A 24053-nucleotide genomic window follows, 5' to 3' on the forward strand; every position below is an offset into this window, starting at 1 on the left:
CAGAATAAATAGTCAAGCCTATTGTGGTATATAATCTGTTGTCAATCTGAGAAGATTAAGAGTGAAGGGGTGGGGTCTGGCCTATCCATCAGGTCATAGCCAATGAAGCCTCTGGGTGGGCATGACCTTCTCCTGAGGATTCTGGGAACTCCTGCATTATCCTCTTTGAAGGCAGGAGACACTTCTCTCTCTCTTGTCACTCCCTGCAAGAGATTGTAGCTGACAAGATACATGGAACTATGCTAATGCCCTGAGCTGAATAAGGCACATGGAGACCCCTACCAGCGCTGAGATGCTTGCACCGCCACTGGATCCACAAGACTTCCCACCCACTGGTCTGTGATCTTCCTGCATTCAGTGTCATTGCATGGGTTTCATGAGTCTGAAGAGGACTTTATAAATTGGTATCAGACATATGGGCTAATATTGAACTTAGGGAATTGATCTGGAGTTGACTGGGATGTTTTCTCACTACTCAACTGCTCTTGTATATAAAGCTCTTTCTTATACACATGTGAGTGTCTATGAATTTGTTTCTCTAGTCTACCTATGCAGAAAGAATGCAAATGATAGTCACAAGGGGTCTTGGGAGCTTACTCTAATAAGGATAACAGAACTGGTCAGGAAGAGGGGTCATTAAGTAAAAGGACACGTGGGGAATGATACAGAGAAAAAATCAAAGGATACAAATGCAGGGATTGGAGGGGCTGAATAAGTGATAATTTCTTGTAAAATCTAGCAACCATACTTTCACAGAAGTAGAACTTTTAAAGTACACAATAACATGAAAATTTCAAACAGCAAAAGAGAGGAGAAATAGGGGGTAACTGGTGTTAATAGGAAAGACAAAAGAAAAATAAGGCTTTATGTCAAAAGTCCAGTTTATACATAGCTTCTAATATCACATGTCAGGTGGCAATGACAAGCGTGCAGATAGAAATGTGCATCTGGGAGGCCTGTAGGTGATAGGAGTGGAGGCACATTTACTTGGGAAGTTACTAACAGAAGTCACAAAAGAAAAGCCACTGACGGCAACTCAAATGGCACAGACATGTGTTCTGAGAACCATGTTTGCTATTGGCACAGTAAGTACCTTTCAGCCTGACTTTTGGGGTTTTTTCCGATGAATATTTTAGACATACGAAACATATAAAAATAAAACACGCATTTATGCTCACAGCATGAACATTAACTAGAGAACATAACAAATGCAATGACATCAGCAAAGACCTTTGCCACTGTCCTTTATGTGTCCTCTGGACAACCTCCTCTCACCTGCTGTCCAGTTTATAGACTGCAGCAGAAAAGTGCATATCCACTAACTGCGACATCATCATCTAGTCTCAAAACTCCACTAGGCTCTATAATGCCCAAGCTATTTCCAACTTGAACTCAATCCCTTTTGCACCCTATCAAGAGCACAGGGCTTTGTTACTGAATTACCTCACCCAGAGCACAGCACCATCTAGCTGCAGGCTTCAGACATACTTCCCTTCTGCAAAGCCAAGACAATTGGGTATAGAAGGAAAAAAAGGCACGGGGAGGTGGTACTGTCTTCTTTCAGACCTCAGACCTTGTACCCCGGAGGTCTGAGCTTCTAAAACTATGATCCAAAAAAGCCCCAGGAGCAGGGGCCTCACTTCTCTACTGAAATTTAGCCTCTAGACAAAGGAGATCTCGATGTTCCTTTACTATGATTGCTACAGAAGGGAAAACAAGCATTTAAAAAAATACAAAATATTTTTAACATATGAATTAAATTAAAAATAATTCATCAACAATATTTTCTATAATTAAGATATGACCAATAGAAAAGTATATTGAGACACATAGCAGTCCTGGAATATGAAACAAAAACCATTTTTTTATCTCTTACTAATGTGCTATTTTACCCTGCAAAGAGAATTGATATAAAAATTATAAAAAATTATTGACAAAAATTTCTAACCTCTTGTTCCCCAACATTCTGCTTTTCTAGTGTAAGGTCCAACTTCTCAACAATCTTCAAGACAGATTTTATAAATTCATCATAGAGCAAACGATTCAAACTTTGAAGGGAGGAATTCACAAAGACAAATGCTTCATCTGCTAAAAGAGAATCCTTTAAATAAACAAAAATAATAAACTTAAAAATTTGGGTATATAGAATGTGTTATTATGAGTATTAAGCATAAAAGATACACAGATACATATGCATTTATAATTGTTTTAAGTGCAATGAAGGCTGTAAGTTTTATCTGGTAATTTTCAAGGTACAAAATTTAGGTATCTTCCAACATTAGGCAGCATCTTTTGCTGATGATACATTTGACCCATTCACATAACAAATACTTAGAACATGATAGAGAATGAGAAAGCTAAGGTCTGTATTTGTCAGTGAACTTACCCTAGATAATTTATGTATGTGTGTATATGTATGTATGCACACATGTATGTATATATATGACTACTGGGTTCCAGTTCATACATGCTCACGTTTATTCAAAACAAAATGTGTTTAAGCGTGTTTCTGTGACCAGTGAATGACTGCAGAAAAGTTCTCTCACTAATACGTTTGTCTCAGCCTTGTTAAGGTGCCTTCAAAATAGTGGCTTTCATGGAGCTCTGTTGAGCCAAGTAAATTCAAGGCAGAGGTCAGCTCAGAAGGCTATGGAGACTTTTTCGGGAATCCAGAGGATAATCTTGGCAGGTATTCATGAAGAACACAAGACGATCACAAGGCCTTATTACGAACAAGTTTAAGAAAACCGAAACCTGCACTGGTGAGAGAAAGGCCGCGAGAGTGGGACCGAGGATTGTTTCCCATCACAAGCACGCACGGAATCCTCCTTTGCAGGGGCAAAGGCTGTCCTAGGACAATTTCATGGGGATGAGGGCAACGAATGGACAGATGGGCTTTACACAATTGATGTATGTATGGATTGTGATAAGAGTTGTATCATCCCCTAAGAAAATGACTAAAAAAACTTTCATTGGGACACCTTGCCCCATACACCCTGTTCTTGCTCCTGAAGCCTCCCCCACTCCTCCCCCACCTATCAAAAGAAAAAAATCAGTGAATGTTTGAAAAGTACACAATTTGAGTCCCTTGAGAACGCCAGCACTGTGCAAATGGAGAGCGAGAATTCTTTGGGGAAGAGTTAGAGAAGGAAATGCCACCTTCAGAAGGAGGCGCAATCTAAAAACACTAACTTCACATTGGGTATTTTTGTTTAATAAGTGCTGTTATTATTTCACAGCAGTATTTTTTGAGTTATCTAAGGACACGCATCTATTCATGCAGAAATTACAGACCTATGAATAAACATATGCTCTTCTTCAGAATGGATTTAAAAGTTTACCATTTAAAGCAGGGCTCCTCAAACTTTTTAAACAGGGGGCCAATTCACTGTCGCTCAGACACGTTGGAGGGCCGGATTATAGTCTAAGAAAAAACTATGAACAAATTCCTATGCACACTGCACATATCTTATTTTGAAGTGAAAAACAAAACGGGCAAAAACACCCGGGGGCCTGGATAAATATCCTTGGAGGGCCACATGTGGCCCGCGGGCCGTAGTTTGAGGACCCCTGAAAGTGAAAGGTGTTCTTGTGGTACAGTGGCGAAACACTCAGTTGCTAACTGAAACGACAGTAGTTCAAACCGAGCAGACATTCCACAGCAGAAAAATGTGGCAGGTAGATTCCACAGAGATTGTACACTTGGAAATCATATGGGCCAATTCTATTCTGTCCTATGAGTCACTGCATCCATCAGGCTCAACTAAATGTTAACAGGCTTGGTTGGTTTTAGTTTAAAAGTTAAGCTATTTATCTTCACTGTAAAACTACACACAATAAAACAAGCTATACACAGTCAAATAGTCTATGGGACTTAACCTCAAAATTTAGGAATTGCATTAAACACGAAAATACTGATTATGATACTATTTTACTTCAGGGAGAAAACAACTAACCACATCTAAGACTGTCCGAGGACAGGAATCGTCATTTGATAGAGACTGCCTGCCGGGGCTATTAACGTGTCATGAGAACTTCCCAAACTAAACAACCATCTACTAGAACCTTTTAGGTATTATTTTAATTGCAAGTAAATAACAGCTGTGTACCAATCCCCTTCAAAGCTGTTAAATCAATCAGATTAATCTTCATCTTTAACAAGCAAAAAGAAACTAGCTCCTCTATACTGATAACACGGTTCCACTTGTTCTTACCTTGCAGGCTGGGTCTACTAGAAGGCACAACTTAGCACCAACTACATTAGCGGGCTTCAAACAGTTCCTGGAAAAAACTCTACCACCTTTCCATTCCATGTCCCACAAGCTCTTGGACCCCTCTTGCACTATTACAGAGCCACGCATAAAGCTTCAGAAAGGCCTCAGTCACAGTAATTAAGCTGCAGTGAGTTCTATTCTATTTTTGGGGGTGGGGGGAGTGGTTTGTTTCTTTTAGTTGATTTTTCTTGGTCTCCCTTTAATTGTCCTAACTTGTACCATTTTGTTAATTGAAGTTTGGGGCTTGCTTATTTTTTTTAACTTTGAAAGTTAATAAAATAAAATTCTGAAATAACTCTTAGGTTTAAAACTATGGATGCCTATAGATTGGTGTTGGGATAAATTCATGGTGTTAAAACTGTAATTTTTACCATCATCTGGTCACAGTTCATGAGATTCCTAAAAAGATCCAAATAGTCTTTGGTGATGGGCATTTTCCACTTGCCAGTTTGGACTTCCCCAGAGGCACGTACGTCTTCCGAGTCAGCTGCATCCTGCCAGGAAGACATGCGGATAATTCACTGATGGGACCACATAATGCACGCTGCAATCTGAATTACTGAAAGTGAAGATTTCTAAATTAAGCCAGCTGCCAGTACTAGACATATAACTATTGTGAGGAAGGCAGTATTTTATGAAAGCACCGTAAAAAGAAATCTGAAGAAAAACCATGAAGTATTCCAACATAGTCACTGAGTATACTTTAAGTCTTGACCTCTCATTCTTATACAATTAAGTCACTCACTCCATGTCCCTTAACTATTAGTCATTAAGCTATCCCATTAGGTAATTTATTTTTGTATTTGGTCCGAGAAAATTCGAAAGACTTCGTTTTTTTGTAAAAAACGCAACACCAAAGTTATGCCTAAAGATGTTTCATAACTCAGAAGTTTATTTGCACGACAAAATAGAGGATTAGGGCCAACACAGTTCAAAAACTTAACCCATTGCCATTAAGATAATTCCAACTCATAAGCTACCACTTTGCCACTATAGGACCACTTTCAGAGATTTACATAATAAAAGCCTCAGCAAGATTTACATTAAAAACATTAGGTTCCAAATTTACCTGTTGAAGGACCACTGGCTTAGAACAGATTCTGATTAAACCCTGATGCACTGAAGAAAGGAAAAAGGAAAGAAAGATACATTGAAACATGAAAACACTAAACAGAAATAAGATCTATCACCTTTTGCTTTGTTTCTGTGTTTTTTGAGATCTATCACCTTTTGGAACATAATTTTGCCTCCCATATATTTTCTCTGGCTTAAATAATAACTTTGGTTTTGGGATTTAAATTAATGTTGAGATGAAGAAGCAGAGGGAGAAAAGAATTTTTTTAAAAGTATATAAAAAGGCAATCTGCTTCACTGAAGTATTAGGAGTTCCCAATTAGGCATCAACACACGAATGAATTAGGCAGCCAGATTTTCTTTACCTGCATCAAATAGCGTTAGCTATTCATCATCATAAAAAATTCCAGTAAATCCCAACTTACCCACAGTACCAATGGAATTCCAGAGCACTGGTCCTTTGTTGGCTAAGACCAGCAAAACCTTCACTATGGCTCTGCAACACACCAGCTGCATCTTCGGACTGTACTGTGGGAAACTGTCTATCTGCACCACCACAAGGTGCTCCAGAACTGGAGTGTACACCACAGGCACCTGCCAGAAGCCCAGAGCACAGAAACAGGGAAGGGCGGGGATCATGGAAAGCATGAGTGGCACAGCGTTCAAAGTAATCACAACTCAGGCAGACACTAGATACATTACAAACTCAGTGTTTTTATCTAATTTACTAGGTTGGCATTTATCATTGTGATTGCCTAAGAAAAATGGGAAGAAAAACACTTGAATGATATTTGGTGTGCTGGTCTGTCCCAAGGGGTAACTCCTAACCTTTTATGAAGGCAAAATGAGTTTAAAAAAAAAAAAGGAATTTCCCCTCCTTTGCAATAAATCTATTGACACACACACACAAAAAAAAACCAATTTAAACAGCAGATATTAAGGGCTCAAGTAGAAGGCAAATGTTTTGAGAATGATGATGGCAACAAATGTGTATATGTTCTTGACACAACTGATGTATGCATGGATTGTGATCAGAATTGTACAAGCCTCCATTAAAATGCTTTTAAATTTTTTAAATAACTGAATTAATTTTTTAAAAATTTTAAAATGTAACTTTACTTACAAGAGTACCAAATGCAATAGAGATCATGATTGTCATTAAATTACTTGAGGAACTGGGGTTGACTCAAAATTGTGCTTAGTTTAGCAAGCTCTTCACTTACAGTGTCAAGGTAAAGCAAGACACTAGCAATGGATTGGAGGAAACTTGGCAACTGGTAAGTATGGTCTTCTGCAGTGTCACTCTGCGTCAGGAACATCTGTCTGCAGCGCTGGATGAGCTCAACATACATCCAGTCCACATTTTCAGCACTGATCGCCTTACAAGGCTTAAGAAAAGGACAACCAAAAACAGAGTCACCAATCTTAGCAACATCAAAGAAGCATATTGAATATATCATATTAAGCCATGTGGTTACAAACTTAAATATTAACAAGCCTTTTGATGGAGAGGAAATACAGATTTAAAATATAACATATTTTTATGAAATGATTGTAGAATAATCACAGAGTATTTACTGATTGTCAACTGTGAGGGTAAGTCACAAAGTACTGCTACAAAATTATAGTAATGTTTACTAAATAAAATACCAAAATGTGAAGGTAATCCTTAGTGACATATCCTCCATTGAGGTCTCAATACACTGAAGGTGTTTCCATCTCTCTAAGCCAGTGGTTCTCAACCTTCCTAAGTCGTAACCCTTTAATATAGTGCCTCATGTTGTGGTGACCTCCCAATCATAAAATTATTTTCGTTGCTCCTTCATAACTGTCATTTTGCTGCTGTTAGGAATCTGTCAACCTCTGTGAAAGGGTCATTAGACCCCCAAAAACACAGGCTGAGAACCGCTGCTCTAAGTCTTCTCTGAAGAATGCATGTGGCCTTTTCGATATACATCATATAATAGAGCTCTTTAAACACATTTTATTTGGAATGAACCCATGACCTGGAACCCTAGTCGTAATTCATTTTGACATCCTTCGTGTATTTTATGCACTATTTAGATGGTGAAAGCCAAACACAAGTGAAGTATGGGCCCTGGTCCCACAGGGATATTATGCAAAAAGGCCAACAATTCAGTCCGTAACTGGAATCTTATGTGTTGAGTTGTACACTCAACCAAGGCCGTCTTCTTGAAATATAAGTCTCATATTGCTTGCTACCTCTACACAACGCCCAATATTTGAAAGGTTCTTTTGGCTCCCAATTTTGGGCCAGTCTCCTCCAGTATCTGAATGACTTCTAAGACTCACCCCACGGCTACAGACACGAAGTAAGTGGAAACAGGTGAGAAGAATGCACAGTGCTAGCAATGCATGCTCTCCTCTTCAGAGCCATTTCACATTGTCTGCTCTGCATTTCAAATACTTAAAGACATCAACAGGAACAACAAAAAAAGAAAATGGAGTTCATGGGAGTTATGAAACCTTGCAATAATGCATATAAATAATCTTCAGACATAGTACCCAGAGTCACTGAGTCAATTTCAGCTCACAGCAACCCTGTGGGGCAGAGTCAGATTTCCCAGACTGCAAATCCTTATGGGAGCAGTCTCATCTTTCTCCTGAGTAGTCAGCACGTAACAACTGGTAATAACCGACTAACAATTCCAAAAGCAATAATACTGTCATTAATGTAAGATGCTGTTAAGAAATGCAATAAGGTATGTTTTAAAGATCAAGTGAAAATTTTTTTTGAAAAAAGGAAATGAGTAAGCCATACTCCTGCAAACAGCCCATATCCACGAATAGCAATTGACAGCTCCTTGTGGCTGGAGTCCATGTTCCTGATGATCTCGTAGAATTGTTTCATGAAATACTGCAGGGTACTCTTATGCCTTTCTGCATCTCTCGACACCGTAACAGAAACCTGTAATGAATAGTCACTATGAGAGATCCTGAACAGCAAAATACAATCATCTAGACTAGGGGGAGAGGTTTGTTACGGTGATGTTGCTGCATAAAGCCCTCCATCTGGTTTAAAACCACCTTCGCTCTCTGTGCTCAACCCTGTCAGCAACTGGATGCCCCTACCCACTCCTGAAATCCTGACAGACCTTCCCGCCCTCCAGATGTCTCCCGACCCCTCCACAGATCCTGCTTGCCCAGGGAGCAAGAAATGTAATCGGTCGGGCCAAACTCAAGAGTTATTCCCTACCGATGCTCCCTCTTAGCCCCTCCCAGTACCATGCCTGCCCAAATAAGCAAATACTGTTCCCCTTAAGCCAGCCCACTGCCTTAAGTTGACTATAAAGACCTTTTACTTTTCTTGGTTCCAGATCAACAGCTTTCCAGGCTCTAACCTCCTCTCTAGGGTTGTGGTAGTTACATAATCTGGTAGCAATTGGGACTTGAGAGGATTTAGAGTGAGGGGGTGGAGTGTAGTCTGTCAATCGGATCATAGCCCAGGAGGTCTCTTGTGTGGGCATGGCCTTCTCCTGAGAAATCTTGGAAATTCTGTTTTTGCTCCTTGGAGGCAGGAGACCCACTCTCTCTGCTCATTCCCTTGGAGACGCTCTACTGACAAGACACATGGCACTATGCTGATGGACCCCATGCCCTGGGAACTGGAGAAGTTACGTGGAGACCCCTGCCAGCGCTGAGATGCTCACAACACCACTGGATCCAAAGACTTCTGCCCACTGGCCTGCGATCATCCTGCATTCAGTCTCACTGCATGTGTTTCATGAGTCTGAAGAGAACTTTATAGACTGGTATTGGACATATGGACTAATATCGGACTTATGGACTTGTACTATACTGGGTTGGGATGCTTTCTTAATGTACAATTACCCTTTATATAAAACTCTCTTATACACATGAGTGTCCATGAATTTGTGTCTCTAGTCTACCCGGACTAACACAGGCTTTTAATTAATTGGTGCGTGATCTGATCTCGTGTGGGTTAGAACAACTGTGTGCTATTGAGTTGAGGGCAACTCAGAGCAACATTCTTGAACAGAGCAGAAATGCCTAGTAGGGTTTCCCAGGCTGTTATCCTTATGGAAGCAGACTGCCAGATCATGGGTTCAAACTGCCAACATTTCTATGAACAGTAAGACACTTAATCATTGCACCAGCCGGGCTCCTTTGTTTAATTAGGCACTACTATGATGTTCCTGAGTCTTGATGGTGCTGTTGGGTAAGCACAAGATCAACAGTTCAAACAACCAGTCACTCCCCAGGAGAGAAACGAGGTTATCTGTTCCCATAAAGATTTATGGCCTCGGAAACACTCTAAGGATCACTATAAATCAGAATCCACTCGATGAAAGTGGTGGCGATGTGTCACTGCCATCGAGTCGATTCTAACTCAGTGGCACCCTAGAGGACACAGCAGAACTGCCCCTCTGCACTTTCAACACTTTTGATTTTTAAAGGGGTAGCTAGCCTTACCATTTGCAGGTGGGGCAGTGGCTGGGGGTTCGAAACACTTGCCTTGTGTTTAGCCACTAAATGTGTAACCCACACCACCCCCAGTGCTCTTTCTATGTGCCCCCACAGTCGCTGTCTCAACCAGCTTTTGAAATGGGCTTCAGAAAGACATTCTCTGAAAAAGAGCTGCAAACATGTTCATGTTCGTTCCAGAGAAAGGGGCAAAAGGAGATGAGGCAAAAATGGGGAGGAAGTCTGCACAAAAATGTATTCTGAATGAAGCAGATCGCAACTTCCAGAGGTTTGCTGAAACAGAGAGCAATATGGAGTTGCCCACATACTGTGCTTGCTGAGCCCGGAAGCCACCAGAAGAATGGTTGCTGGATTAAAAACCCAAACTCACCGCCATCGAATCGATGCCAACTCATTGCGACCCTACAGAACAGTGAAACTGCCGCCGTGAGTTTCCTAAACGATAACTCTTTACAGGAGTAGATGATAAAATACTTAAATGTATAGGTGCTGAAGAAGAACAAGAACAAACCCCAAAAGGCTGAGCACAGGTTAACAAAACTCCAGGCTAAGAGATCTAACATATGTAACATGGGAATTCGAAAATGAGATGAGGCAAACGGGCAGAAATAACATCTGAAGAAATAATTAAAAGAAGTAACTCCAATCTAATGGAGCACATGAATCTACAAATCTCAGAAGCTCAAAGAATCTTAGGCACTGTAAAATAAACCTAAAGAGTTCTACACCAAGACACATCACAATTAGGGTCTCAACAATTAAAGACAGAACTCTGAAAGCACAGAGAGAAGCAAACAATAACACACAAAGGATCCCGGAGCCTTGTTTTTGGCTAAGGCCTTCAATGCAGTTTGGACTTCTTCCTTCAGAATTACTGGTTCTTCCTCACCTGCTACCTCTTAAAATGACTGAACATTGGTTAGTTCTTTGTAGAACAGCGATTCTGTGCACTTTTTCCATCTTCTTTTCATGTTTCCTGCATCATTCAATATTTTGCCCATAGAATCTTTCAGTACTGCAACTCAAGGCTTCAGGTTTTTTCTTGAGTTCTTTCAGTTAAGATGTGCTGAGCGTGTTCATCCTTTTTGGTTTTCAAACTCAGGTCCCTGCACATTGTATTACCTTTTACTTTGTCTTATGGAGCTGCTCTTGGAAATTTTCTGCACAGCTCATTGACTTGATCATTTCTTCCGAAATGTGGAACAAAACTAAAAATTAGAGAAAAGGCCAGGTTTACTGGAATGGTGGAGCCTATGGCATACTTGCAGCATCCTCCAGCCTGGAAATGAACTCACCATGGTGGCTCTTCTTTCAGCCAAATGATAGACAGGCCTATAAGGTGAACAACAGCACCAAGAGGCTCACACTCATTAGCACAACAACCAAGATCGAGATGGAAAACAAAGCTCAAAGGGCAGTAAGGAGTAAGAAGGAAGAGAGCTAATAGAGGAAACACAAGGAGGAAGTGAGAAGTGTTCTGTTATACTGTGGGTATTTTATTTTGCTCTACAAAATTTTACCCAAAACACAATTATTAAAAATGAGAGAATTTTTTTTTTTTTAATGTGGACATAGTCTGGAACCAGGGTTCAGGGATGCCACCACACAAGTCCATTTCCCCCACCAGGTCCGATACACCTTGTGGTAGTTACATAATCTGGTGTCGATTTGTGGACGGATGGAGTCTAGCCTGTCAATCAGGTCACAGCTTGATGACCGGCTTTGGAGGTGCTAAGGAGATAAAATAGCTGGCGGGAGGTGGGAAACTCACTCACTCCCTATGAGACATTGTTGTTAACAAGACACATGGGGCTCTGTTGATGGCAGCCAGGGCCCTGAAGCTGGAGAAGTCACGTGGAGACCCTGCCAGCGCTGAGATCCTTCCACCGATACTGGATCTACAAGACATTCCACCCACTGGCCTGTGATCTTCCTGCATTCCGTGTCATTGGATGTGTTGTGTTTGAGTCTGAAGAGGAATTTATGGACCAGTATTCGACATATGGCTAATACTGGACTTATGGATTTGATCTGGACGGGGCTGGCATGTTTCTTAATATGCAATTGAACTTTTATATAAAGCTCTTTCTGATGCACATGAGTGTGTCCATGAATTTGTTTCTCTCGTCAACCCAGACCAGCACACTCCTGTATTCACATGAGTAATAAAGTCCAAAATTCCACCTCTACGAGATTTATTTGAACATGTTTATTGAGATCCAAAAATATTTATGTTAAATAGCTAAAAAAAATATTCTCCAACTTTCATTTTCCTTAGCAACTAAAATCTGTCAAATGAAGCAGACACCGTAGTTCTTAAGGAAACAGGAAGAAACGGTCACTGTAACGCCCACAATAATTCGGAAGCAAGGCTAAACCTGATGGGAAGCGGCAGAACAGCAGGGAGACTTATGAAGTGAAGAGAGGCAAGATGAGATCAAGATCCAAAGGGCAAAGAACACGAATTCTGCGGTTTTGTTGGAGAAAGGCCCACAACTAGAAACGATGGTAACTTCTTTTCGTGACCCTCCCTCTGCACATGCTGGCTCTGGATTTCATGCCAATCCCATTTACACCATGGCTTTGATGGCTCACAGACTAGCCTAGGAATTTAACTACCATTTACCTGTTTGCAACACCGCTTCAAACAAAACTCTACGAACCTGCAGCTCGTCCCATCAGAGATGACAAAGCACTCTGAGGCCCGTGCTCTCAGCCTGTACAGCAAGTATGTCAGATACATTTGGCTCTTTCAGCTCTCCTTGCCTAGCGTAACACGTTTCCACATTGGCAGGTTCAACATCTGGACACATCCCATCCAAATGGAAATAGGACAAGGACAAGCAGGCTCTCCCTGACCTCAAAGGGACTGAAACAGGCACTTTGTCTTATCCCAGGCACCAGCACCTCTACCATGAACAGAGGCTCCTCGCCCCACCTCGTTGCCCACCCAACTCTGAAGTCAGCCATGAGTCGCCTTTCCTTCCCCTCGTGACCCCACTTCGCCTGCACCCTGGCTCAGAGGCCAGGTACCTCACCTGGAATCCTCTCAGCTTTCTTTCAGTGCCCACTTAGAAAGCTGATCGATAATAACGCTCCTTTACTACAGAAGATAACAGATCGAGTTATGTTTTATCATTCAAAGAGATATGCACAAGATTAGAATTATAGATGTGTGTACAAAAAGAATCTTTAAATGAATGCTGAACGTGTAGTACCTGTTTCAGAAAGGAATCCAAGGCCGCATGCGCAGCTTTCTTCAGCTCGACATTGGTATGACCACACCACTTTGAGAGCACTTCAAATAAAGACGTGTAGTTGTCCAAAAGGCAGGTGCTGAACTGGGATGCATGCAGGGCAAACAAGCGCAGGCCAGCTGCAACCACAAACTCATATTTAAAATAGGGCAACCCAAAACCACAAAAAAATAAACCGAGAAAGCTCCCCGTTTGTCTCAAAATCCAAGCTGTATTCAGGCCAATGTGATTCTGCTAGGATTAAACTACTGGGGGATCTACTGGAGTGCTGACACCAACAGCCGCCACCTTAACGGACAGGCTCCAGCATGCCAGAGAACCGCAACTGAGGAGCAAGAGGAGGGTAGGGATTGATTCAGAAAAAGAGGCCCTCCATAATTTATTGGAAACAACTTCATCTAATCTTAGGGGCACTAGTTTATGTTAAGGGGGAGGAACAACTCAGGAAAGATTGTGAACGGTTATACAATTAAAGAATATTACTGTTCAAGTAGAAAGAAAATGTTTTGAGAATGATGATGGCAACAAATGTACAAATGTGCTTGACACAATGGATGGATGTGTGGATTGTAATAAGAGCTGTATGAGCCCCCAATAAAATGATTAAAAAATAATTTAAGAAAAAGAATTTCACTGCATTGTACATGCAGAAACTGTTGAATTGGTGTACGTTTTGCTATTTGTATGTTCAAAAGTAAAATAAATACAATATAAAAAATAAGTCATCTATTCTAAGTGTGGCTATTTTAACCACTTTTGTGATGCCCAAAAAGTCTCTGTAAATATTTTTGCATAAAAATCACGTTTACTTAACCTTGTCATTTAAGCAATCATCAATTTATGACATTAATTTGGTAATCTAAGAAATTATAGTTCCTTAGATAGAGAGCCATACCTGAGGGTACCGCGTATCTCTTCAGGTCAATCTATTGCAGAAAAAAAAAATTGCCATCAATGTTTGACATCTAAAGTTTCACCTCTAAGAAAATTAATGTAATATTCACCCTACCTGAGGGGAAATTGCCTTTATTGCAAAATCAAAAATCTCCTTTGAAGTCTGGGGATCTGAAAGAATACCAAAAAAGCAGCCTCGATTACAAAGTCTAACGCCAATGTCATTTGAACTGCAAGCAACTTTACAAGAAGCAGCTCCACTGCAGCCTGCACATCTTTAGTAACCAAAGGAACCTTGGAAAATTCAGAAGGAACATCTCACAGCACTTACACGGACTCGCCCGAGAGTTGCACAGGTTATTATTGTAGCAAAGTGGAAGAAAACATCCAAAATAACAACAACATGGGTCTAAATTCCAATTTATTATTTACAAGCTCAATCAGATCACTTCTCAAAGTTTATTTTACTCTATAAAAGAGGACTCTCTGTCTCTATATATATTGCTTAGGATTATCTCAAAGAATAAATGTAATAAATCATTCAAGGCCATTTTTTTACAATGTTCTCACATACGTGGAAGTTATTATGAGAATGACAAAGAAAGGTAAAATGAGGTTAAATGAGGTTCATATAACATTGTCTGATTTCCATTACAGTTAGTTCTATAACTGTTCCCAACACATTGTTTATTGCCAACTACACAGAAACACGCTTTCTTCATTTCTAATTTCTCTCCTTTAAAACAGTGCCCCCAATAGCAGAGGTTCAGGACTGATTGCTTTGATTACAAGGACTGACACATGTTGAAGGCAGAGCCTACATCCAGTACAATGAGATTTTTTTTTTTCTGGCTACAGATGTTCACAAAGCCTTTACTGACAGAGGAGCATTTGAATTGAGTCTAAAATCCTAAGTGGGCATTAGGGAGTCAGTTCTAATAGGAAATAAGGATGAAAACAAACAAGTTGATAAAGAGGGTCTAGGCAATGCTCAGGCCCTGCTCATGTGGAACAAGCAGGTGGGACCACAAGGCTAGGAAGTCAGACGGATCAAGGAAAGCTTGACGATCCAGCGGTAGCAATGGCACTATGCTTTCAACCACTGCTCATCCTCCTCTGACAACCTCACCCTCTTTGGTGGGCGAGTCCCGTACAGGAATGCCTTGTATCTGTTTCTAAAAACCTCCCTATTCCATATCGCTCCCTATTCCATATCGCTGCCCGGTTTCTTTGCTCTCTCTGCCACACAGTCTCTAAAGGGTTTTCCTCACATAAAAAAAATATAATCAATATGTACTACTTTGACTGTAAATGTAATCCAGACATGTATCATATATTACATAAATCATATATATAATTGAACTGTAAATGTAGAACTTGTATGAGTAAATGTTTTGATATGTACTTTTTCACACACAAAAAATGACTGAAAATTCAAAAATAAAAACCCACAGTGAATGGCTAAAACTAAAAAACAAAACCGGTAATAGCAAATGATGGCAAGATCTAGAGAAACCATGTCACTCATCCACGGCTGGAGGGAATATATAATAATATAGTCACTCTAGAAAAGTCTGACAGGTTCTTTAAAAAATAAACATGTATCTACCATGTGAGGTGAATTAAAATAGCTTAATATAATTCTCTGTCCAAAGACTCTGTAACACCTCTCCAGTGAATAGGTATGGATATGGGGCGCAAACTTGGATATTGGTCAGTGTTACCCTTTTGTTGGGTACGAGTGAGAGCGAGCCAGCTCAGAAGTAGGAGGAGAGATACTCCAGTGCCCATCAAGAAAGAAGAGCCACCAGTGGAACAGGGAACGATCCCTGCCTGAAACGGCAGAGGCAGTAGAGGCTGCAGCACCAGGACCACGAGGCAGAGCAGAGGAGCAGTAAGGAGACCAAGAGACAGCATAGTGGTCTCCCCAGCACATGGAGCAAGGCAAAAGTCAAAGGACCTCCAAGCTGGGGAGCCGAGGACGAGAGAGGTGCCGGTCAGTCTGGCTTACTATGTTGTAACCTGTTAGCTCCCTAATCGTCGTGAGTACTGCCTGAGTCCTAGGGGACTGCAACAAATGGTCAAACTCAGCAGAGCAAGAGTGTGCCGTGGGAGAGACGGTCCGTGTCACAAAGGGGGAAAGGAGGAAGGAGGGTGAATGCAATCAGCCTGGGGCTGGTGTGGCGTTGGAGTGTCCTCGATGTCGTCCCTGTGCCACTGTGTGCGCACGACCGACTGCTCAGAGGGGCTCTGTTCATGAGAGTCAAAAATGGGGAACAAACCATATGTCCTTCAATAGGTAAATGGTTAAAGAAATGGAAAAACTTTTTAACTTAAGGAGGAAGATGCATCTGTGCCATTAAGATACATAAAATGGGGTATGACTACATACAACAAAAGAAACACGCATGGACACACAGACACACCTATACCTGCACACACAACTGCTGAAATCTGAGTCAGAGCACTGGATCACATCAATGTCACGATCTTAGGTTGTAGTTATAAACAATGCCAACAATAACGAAATCTGGTGACAGGGAATAGCTTATGAATCTAAAATTGGTCCCAAAGTGTTTTTTAAAAAATAAACCGTTGGCAATTCTTGCAGAGCCTTCTAGTTTTGGGCGAGTGAAAGGATATCAAGTGAAGCAAAGCGATACCTTCCTCAGTGGATTTAGTGAAGTTACACAGCAGTGAAGTCAAGCCCTTCAGACATCCCGCCACAACAGGCAGTTTGGGCTCCCTTACTGTGGAAGTCATCTGAAAGAAAAGAATTAACAAGATCGCGTTCAAAGGGAGAACACATCCAGGTCTACCAACGCTGCATATTCTAACGTTCATCATAGGTACACATCATACCTGGGTCTTAAGTTCGCCCAAAAAAGCCCGGAACAGTTTTTCTGAATTATTTACCATCGCACTAGGATGCACTTCACCTAATACTCCTAGGAGTTCATATATTTTTTCTAAAACTGGAGAAAAGAAAAAAAATTCAGATAAATGAAAAACTTATTTCTATTTAATTAGATTAAATTAACAAAAATGAAAGAATAAAAAAATAAGAGGCTGCTTAGTTCCAAAGTGAAGTCATGTACAAAGAATCTGGTTTGGGATAGTGGAATTTTCCTGATGAGTCTTATACCATTATTGTAAGTCAATTACACTTACAATTGGCTGTGATTTCTATTCAGAGGAATCATTCTGAAAAGATTAAAACTTCCATAAATAGAAGTCACTTAAATAAGGTCATTACACATTTTTTAATTTTCACTTGGTTTACAAAAAGGATCAGTCTAAAAAACATACACAGGCATATCTTGCAGTTATGGCAGGTCCACTGCAGACTACCACAAAACCGCAAAAGCAGGTCACACAAATCTTTTTATTCCCAGGGCAGATGAAAGTTCTATTTGCAGTAATAGACTACGCTGCACTCTATTTAGTATGCAGTAGCATGATGAAAAAAATTAAAATATTGTGAAAATTACCAAAACGTGACAATCGCTCAACACAGGGTTGCCACAAGCCCTCCACTTGTCAAAAAACACAGTATGTGGAGGGCAATTGATTATGTCTGTGAAGACCTCAACAGATAAAACATTCATTTCACACTACACAAAATTAGGTTAATTCGTATTCGGGAGTAATACTGTAAATGTGTCTCACCTGTGTCTGGTATTTTTTTCCCCAGAGCAAGTTCTCCATAAAATTTGATAAATAATTCTCTAACTTTGAGTTCTTCCATCAGACTAGAACTTCTCAAAATCTGAAGTAACTGTAAAAATACACATTAGCATTTACTCAAGGGGAGAATAAAAACCGATCTCGGAGATCTACATGTAACCTCCTCTCTGGGGGATGGGCAACAGGAAAGTGGGTGAGGGGAGACGCCGGGCAGTGTAAGATAGGACAGAGTAATAATTTATAAGTTATTAAGGGTTCGTGAGGAAGGGAGGGAGGGAGGGAGGGGGAAGGGAAAAAAGGAAAATGAGCTGATTCCAGGAACCCAAGTGGAAGGCAAATTTTGAGAATGACAAGGGCAACAAATGTATAAGGGTACTTTACTCAGTTGATGTATGTATGGATTGTGATGAGTTGTATGAGCCCCAATAAAATGATTTATTAAAAAAAAGAGGAGAATAAAGAAAAGGTTCTCATGTCAAAACTCGGTGCAGGTGTATACAGCAGAGTGGGAAGTCAATAAAAAGACTTGAATTATCCTCTCAAAGGTCCTTACTACCAAGGACCAAGCAGACCCGATACTTTAGAAGCCCACCGCCATAGAACTGATTCTGCCTCTGGGCAACCCCATACGTTAGAGCAGAGGAAAGTTCAAAAGAGAAATGCAGGTGAACGTGCAATAGAGGCAGAGGAGGAGAGTCCTCAAAGTCACCGAGACTCACTGCCTCGGCTAAGGTTTTAGTAACACCTGATACACAGGGAAGTGATGCTTTGATGTTCTAACAACGCCTACTACTACCAGGTTTCACTAACGCGTATAAAGGTGATAGATGAACGAAGAACAAACTCCTTCGTTCTTTTCTCTTCATTCTTCTCATGACCGTAAATGTGTCCCTTGCTACCCAGAGAAGTATAACAACAAAATATCAAGATGATGATTGGAATATGTCCATCTTATCTGTACATCAATGATACATTCAATCCTACCTTCTAGCCCCTCAAAACTCAAACCAAATCACCCAAATCTAGTAGCATATCTTATAATGTACATATATACAAGATAAAATGAATATACACAGAAATACAAAATTACCTTAATAAGAAGGTCTAAGGCCGGAATTTTACATTTAGCAGCTTTATCTTTTGTATAAACACTGGTGCAAGTATTCTAGATTTCAAAAAGAGATAGACCAAAATCATTAAAGATAATAGGTGAGAAAAACCGTCTATTGAAGCGCTTTGTCAACTGTGAAGCTCTCTACCAATAAAGGCAACTTTCTAAAATACTAAGATTCTAATCAAGAAAGACTTTAAGAGGAGGGAAAATATCAAAGCATACTTAAAAGCGAACAGCATGTATCCAATTTGCGATAATTTATAAGGTAATATCTTGTAAATTACAGCTAGCTATAATCCATACTGTCATAATTCGTTAAGGATAATAAGGTATAACTAGCTAAGCCTATGGGCAGGGGCTATAGTGGTCCAATGGATGAAGTCCTTAACTTCCAGCCGAAGGATGGCAGTGGGAACACACCCAATGGCTCCGTGAGAAAAAGATTTGCTGGTGGGATTTGCAGTGCTTATAGCCTAGAAACCCTGTGGGGCAGTTCCACCCCTCAGATTGGTTTGTTGTGAGTCAGAATCCATGACAGCACACAGCAATGGTTATAATTCACACTCTTATAATTTTCTAATAAATTATCCTAGATAGAATGCATACATCTTTATCAAGTTCTGGTTCACCGGACCCAGAAGCAAAATTCAAGACCAATAAGAACAACTTACCTGGAGACTTGTTTAAAGTATTAATAAGTTTGAGGAAGAAAACATTCAATTCAGTCTTACCAATTCCACAGTAAATTGTGAAGTGCCTAGGTTTATGTGGGAGAAAGACAGGCAAGAGCACATTTGGGGAGAGATCCCAAAGAGCTGTGTTTTAAGACTACTATCCAGAGAGCATTCAGACTTTAGGAAATATGGACCTACCTACCTAAAGGACTCGTTAAAACTGCCATTTAACTATTCTGTAATCTTTGCCACAATTTAAAAAAACAATCATCTATGATGACTTTTTTTAAGGCATTATGAACTTACATACAAGTCATCAAAATCGGTCCTGAAAAGAAGCTTACCTCATTAGATCTTCTTAAAAAGACAGAAAGGGGAGGAAAGGAAAACCTCACTTCATTTCCAACACAAACCTCCTTACCTTAATATCAAGAGCATAAGGTGTGATCTGCTGGCCAATTTTTTCTAAGAAAATATATAAAAACTTTAGGACTTCTTCTCTAGAATCACGAAACTATAATGAAAGAAATACATAGATCATAAACATAGGTAAGAATAAAAGTCACTGGCATAAAAGAAGAGGTGTGAAAACCAAGATGAAAAAGTCCACTTACTTCTTCAAAGCCAAGGGATCTCTGCACAAACACATGCAAACCATAATCTCTGGAGAACACTAAGGACATCTGTAATGCTGAACAGAAGGGAACAAGTTATGAGAGCTGCCGAAAGAATGCCAGTAACAATCGGTCGACCCTACAGTGCTTGCCAGTGTCCCTGGGTGGCACAACCAGTTAAGCACTTGACGACGAACCAAAAGGTTGGAGGTTAGAACCCACCCAAAGGCACCCAGGAAAACACACACACACAACTTTTTTTCATTAGGTTAGTTCCAATTCATAGGGTGGAATTAACCACATCTTTCTTCTGCAGAGCAGCTGGTGGGTCCAAACCGTCAAGCACTCCCCAGGCATTTAACCACTGCATGTCCAGAGCTGTCGGCTTTCTGGGAAAGCAGGACTGGCAATCAGCTACCCAAGGGTCCCAGCCTTGGAAACCCCATGGAGCAGTTCTGGGGTCATCATTAAACATGATCAACTCCATGGCAGCTAACAACAAACACAATAAAAGGGATTGCAAGTCAGCCTTATAAATAATAAACACACTCCCCCCCCTAAGGCTGCTGCTGTATACAAGGAAAGAAGTTCCACATGATGCGTCACAGGGTTAAAATGGGTAAAATAATGACTCCCCTTGCCCTCATCCCTGATGTTCCACTTGCAAATATGCTAGTAGTTACCATGCTGTGACCTGTAATCTGGCGCTTCAAATCAGTCTTTGTAGTCCCCACCAAAGGACTGGGCTGTGCCAATGTGAGGTGCTTGGGGCCCACTCAAGGGACTGGAAAATGAAACACCAAACCCAATGTCATTGAAGAAGAACGAGTGGGACTGCAAGGCCACAGGCAATTAGGTGGCTTTGCTTTGCAGGCCCAAGGAGAGGAGAAACTGCGTTCCCCTTGGCAGAACGGGTATCCAGTCAGTGCCTCGCAGTGTGCTCAAGTACTCAGACCTCCCCAGTCAGCCAGGCTCTCATATGCTCCCATTCATTCCTAGCCAAGAATCTCCTTGTGTGACCTCTTATTAAGAAACTCTAGGCATTTCTTCAGTCAGTCTTTGTCTGGAAACTCCACTAAAATCTGTCCCCCATGGGTGGCCCTCCTGGTGTTTGATGTATCGGTGACACAGCTTCTAGTATCAGAGCAAAGAGAAACCACCACAGGGAGAACAACCTGGCAGTGTGATATTATTTTTATCCTTACCTAGTAGAGTGATCACAGTGATTAAGTCCCGGGCTGCTAACCAAAAATACTTCCAGACCGGCAAATAAAACCCAAACAAACACACCACCACTGAGTCTATTACAAGATTGTGGGTTTTGGTGGAAGCAGGCAGCCTAGTCTTTCTCCTAAGGATTGGCTGGTGGGTGTGAATTGTTGACCTTGTCTAACCAATGTCTAACAAAAGGCAAGGGGGGGGGGGTGGGCGGGTATTAAGAAAGCAAGTCTATTGCCATTAAATTGAATTCAGACTGAGTAAAATCCTATTATGGCAAAGAGTCCTGCTGGCACTGTGGGTGGGGTGTAAGGCTGCTAACTACAAAAGTTCAGGTTCAAGCCCACCAGGGACTCCAAAGTCTGCTCCCATACAGATTGCTAATCTTGAAACACTGCACTATATAGAACAGCTATAAATCAGAATCGAATGGATGGCAATGGGTTTGGTTTTTATGGCAAATAGCACAGGATTTCCCTTTCTGATATAAATCTCAAGTCAAATAAACAACTTACTTAAGTAAAAAACAAGCAACCCAAGGCCATCAAATGGATTCTGAATCAAGGAAACCTTACAGGGCAGGTTTCTGAGGCAACTGTTAATCTTTACGGGATCATAAAACCTCACCTTTATTCCCTGCAGCCACTGGTGGAGTTAAACTGCGAGCTGTATTCATCTAACAGCATTGCTATTACGCATCATTGCTAGAATGTTGCAAACCTTTACTAAATAAAAATATCAAGGTGTAAAGCTGTTAGGTCTTGATGTGTCCGCTCTCTAGATCTATACACTTCTGAAAGTATTTCCATCTCTCTGACCCGAAGAACTCTGTGCTGTTCACTGGACGCCACGTTAAAATGACAATTTTGGCACCCTCAAGGGTTTCAACTTGTGGGCCTTTTATACGTTGAGTAGTGGGAACAAAACGAAGTCTGAAGGGGCAAGATCCGGCTGCAGGATGAGCTCAGCAGGGCTTCCCAATGTTCTCACAGGACAGCCCTAATTACTCTGGAGAATGAGCAGGCACATTCTTGTGATGGGAAAAACTCCTTCCTGCAACTTCCCTGGGCTCTTCCGCATCAAGGAAGGTTTCAATGTTCTTTAAAGCTGTTCATAAACCCCCATGATCATCTTGTCCTCCAAAAAAATCTATCAAGATGGCCTCTTTGGAATCCCCCATAAAAGCCACCATAACCTTCTGAGCTGACCTCTGCCTTGAATTTAACTGGCCTAGCATATCCTATCAGAAGCCGGTTCTGATTGCATTCTTTTTGTACCTTGGTGCCTAAGAAGACTAAGTGTGTTACTAGAGAACTTGTCTGCAGCCAGTCAACGATTGCAGAACTGTTTAAACATGTTCCATTTGAAATAAACTGTGAGTGTAAGACCTGGAATCCTAGTAGCGGTGTTTAACGGATCCCTGTAGATAAATACTATACAGCCTCTTAGGAGCCTTGACCGCTCACCTTTCCACCACAGAAAGATGTGGCCCAGGCATCCAAAATCAGTACAGCCTTGGGAAGCCCCGGACAGTTCTACTCTGTTCTATCGTGTGGCTACTGAACTGTAGTAGCTGCAAGCCTCTTGCTTCCGATTAGATTCTATCCCCAGCACACTCAACACAAACCTCTTAGAAGAAAATTTCACCTGGCCCTAGTTAAGAGGATACTGGAGAGGTCCGTATGATGGTGTTTTAAAAAGGAACAAACATAGGCATCTGCTTCCTATCAAACTAAAGAAAGGCTGAACAGAGGCAATATCAAGACAAAGGGTTTGTTTGGGTGGTTTTTTTTTTGGGGGGGGGGGCGTTAACCTCTCATGCAGGCAGTGTTGCCTTTGCCTCTTCACACCCGGTTTAAAAGTAGGACCAGCAAATCCAGGACTTGAAAAGGGTGAGGTGAAAGAAAATACTTTCCCTTACTTTTCTAACCTCCACCAAAATCCCACTGCCATCTACTCATTGTGACTCGAGGTGACGAGACTGTAAATCTTGACCGGAGCCGACAGCCTCAACTTTTCCCTCGGAGCAGCTGATGGGGTTGCAAGCAGCCCTTGCGGTCACCAGACAGCGCCACCAGGGCTCCTCGTTTTGGCTATCGGTAACTGCCAGATTTGGAAGGATGTTCTCAAACTTGTAATTGTGAGTCACCTTCCCTCTCCTGGCAAAAATAAGTCAAGGTGGAACAACAACCCACGGCAAGACATCTCAAGCTCAAGCTGAACACCCCACACGCGGACCCCGGGCCGGTACCCACCCAGAGCCGAGGCGCTGGCGCTCAGCACGCACTCCAGGCCCAAGCCCCGGATCAGGTGATAACTGGTCATGGCGGCGGCGCCCCGATCGGCCGCGGACAAGGTCTCCTGCAGCTGCTTCAAGGAGCCTTGCAGCCCTCCACCCGCGGCAGCCATGGCGCGGAATCCAGCCGGACGCCTGCGCACTCGGGCCCAGGCGCCAAAAAGCGTCGCGCGGCGCCGAGGGGGCGGGGCTCTCCGTGGAGGGCGAGGCCTTCCGTAGAGGGCGGGGCTCTCCGTGGAGGGGGCGGGGCTGAAGCCAGCGTTCCGGTTTTCACCGGCAAGCAGCGGCGGGGCGGGCCTGCAGCCGCTGCGGCCCAAGCCTTTCGTGGGGTGCGGGGCGGGGAGGTGGGTGATTTCTTCCCCCGCCCCGTGACACTGTGCAGACACTGTTCGTGTGGCCGGCTTACACTTGACCTGCTTAGCACCTGAGCCGGTCGGTTTCTGAATGCTCAGCGCTCGATCCAGAGGGCGCCAAGCGTCAGGGA

General features: G+C 41.8%; 1 protein-coding gene across 1 annotated transcript in view; it reads right to left on the reverse strand.

The window, feature by feature from the left end:
* The window catches only part of PRKDC (protein kinase, DNA-activated, catalytic subunit), a 208396-nt gene extending 184678 nt beyond the window's left edge, over positions 1-23718 (reverse strand). The window contains exons 1-16 of the mRNA XM_075549648.1: positions 23529-23718; positions 20056-20132; positions 19863-19955; positions 18744-18818; positions 17636-17744; positions 16829-16941; positions 16630-16729; positions 14082-14137; positions 13968-13998; positions 13034-13191; positions 8131-8277; positions 6572-6736; positions 5774-5942; positions 5344-5393; positions 4646-4768; positions 1949-2101 (exon numbers count right to left, since the gene is read on the reverse strand). Of these exons, the coding sequence (XP_075405763.1) occupies positions 1949-2101; positions 4646-4768; positions 5344-5393; positions 5774-5942; positions 6572-6736; positions 8131-8277; positions 13034-13191; positions 13968-13998; positions 14082-14137; positions 16630-16729; positions 16829-16941; positions 17636-17744; positions 18744-18818; positions 19863-19955; positions 20056-20132; positions 23529-23682 (1773 nt within the window). The 5' untranslated portion in view covers positions 23683-23718. The remainder of the gene's footprint in view (positions 1-1948; positions 2102-4645; positions 4769-5343; positions 5394-5773; positions 5943-6571; positions 6737-8130; positions 8278-13033; positions 13192-13967; positions 13999-14081; positions 14138-16629; positions 16730-16828; positions 16942-17635; positions 17745-18743; positions 18819-19862; positions 19956-20055; positions 20133-23528) is intronic.
* Between the last annotated feature and the right edge of the window lie 335 nt (positions 23719-24053).

This window comes from Tenrec ecaudatus, chromosome 5 (assembly GCF_050624435.1).
Source record: "Tenrec ecaudatus isolate mTenEca1 chromosome 5, mTenEca1.hap1, whole genome shotgun sequence".
Taxonomy (NCBI): Eukaryota; Metazoa; Chordata; class Mammalia; order Afrosoricida; family Tenrecidae; genus Tenrec; species Tenrec ecaudatus.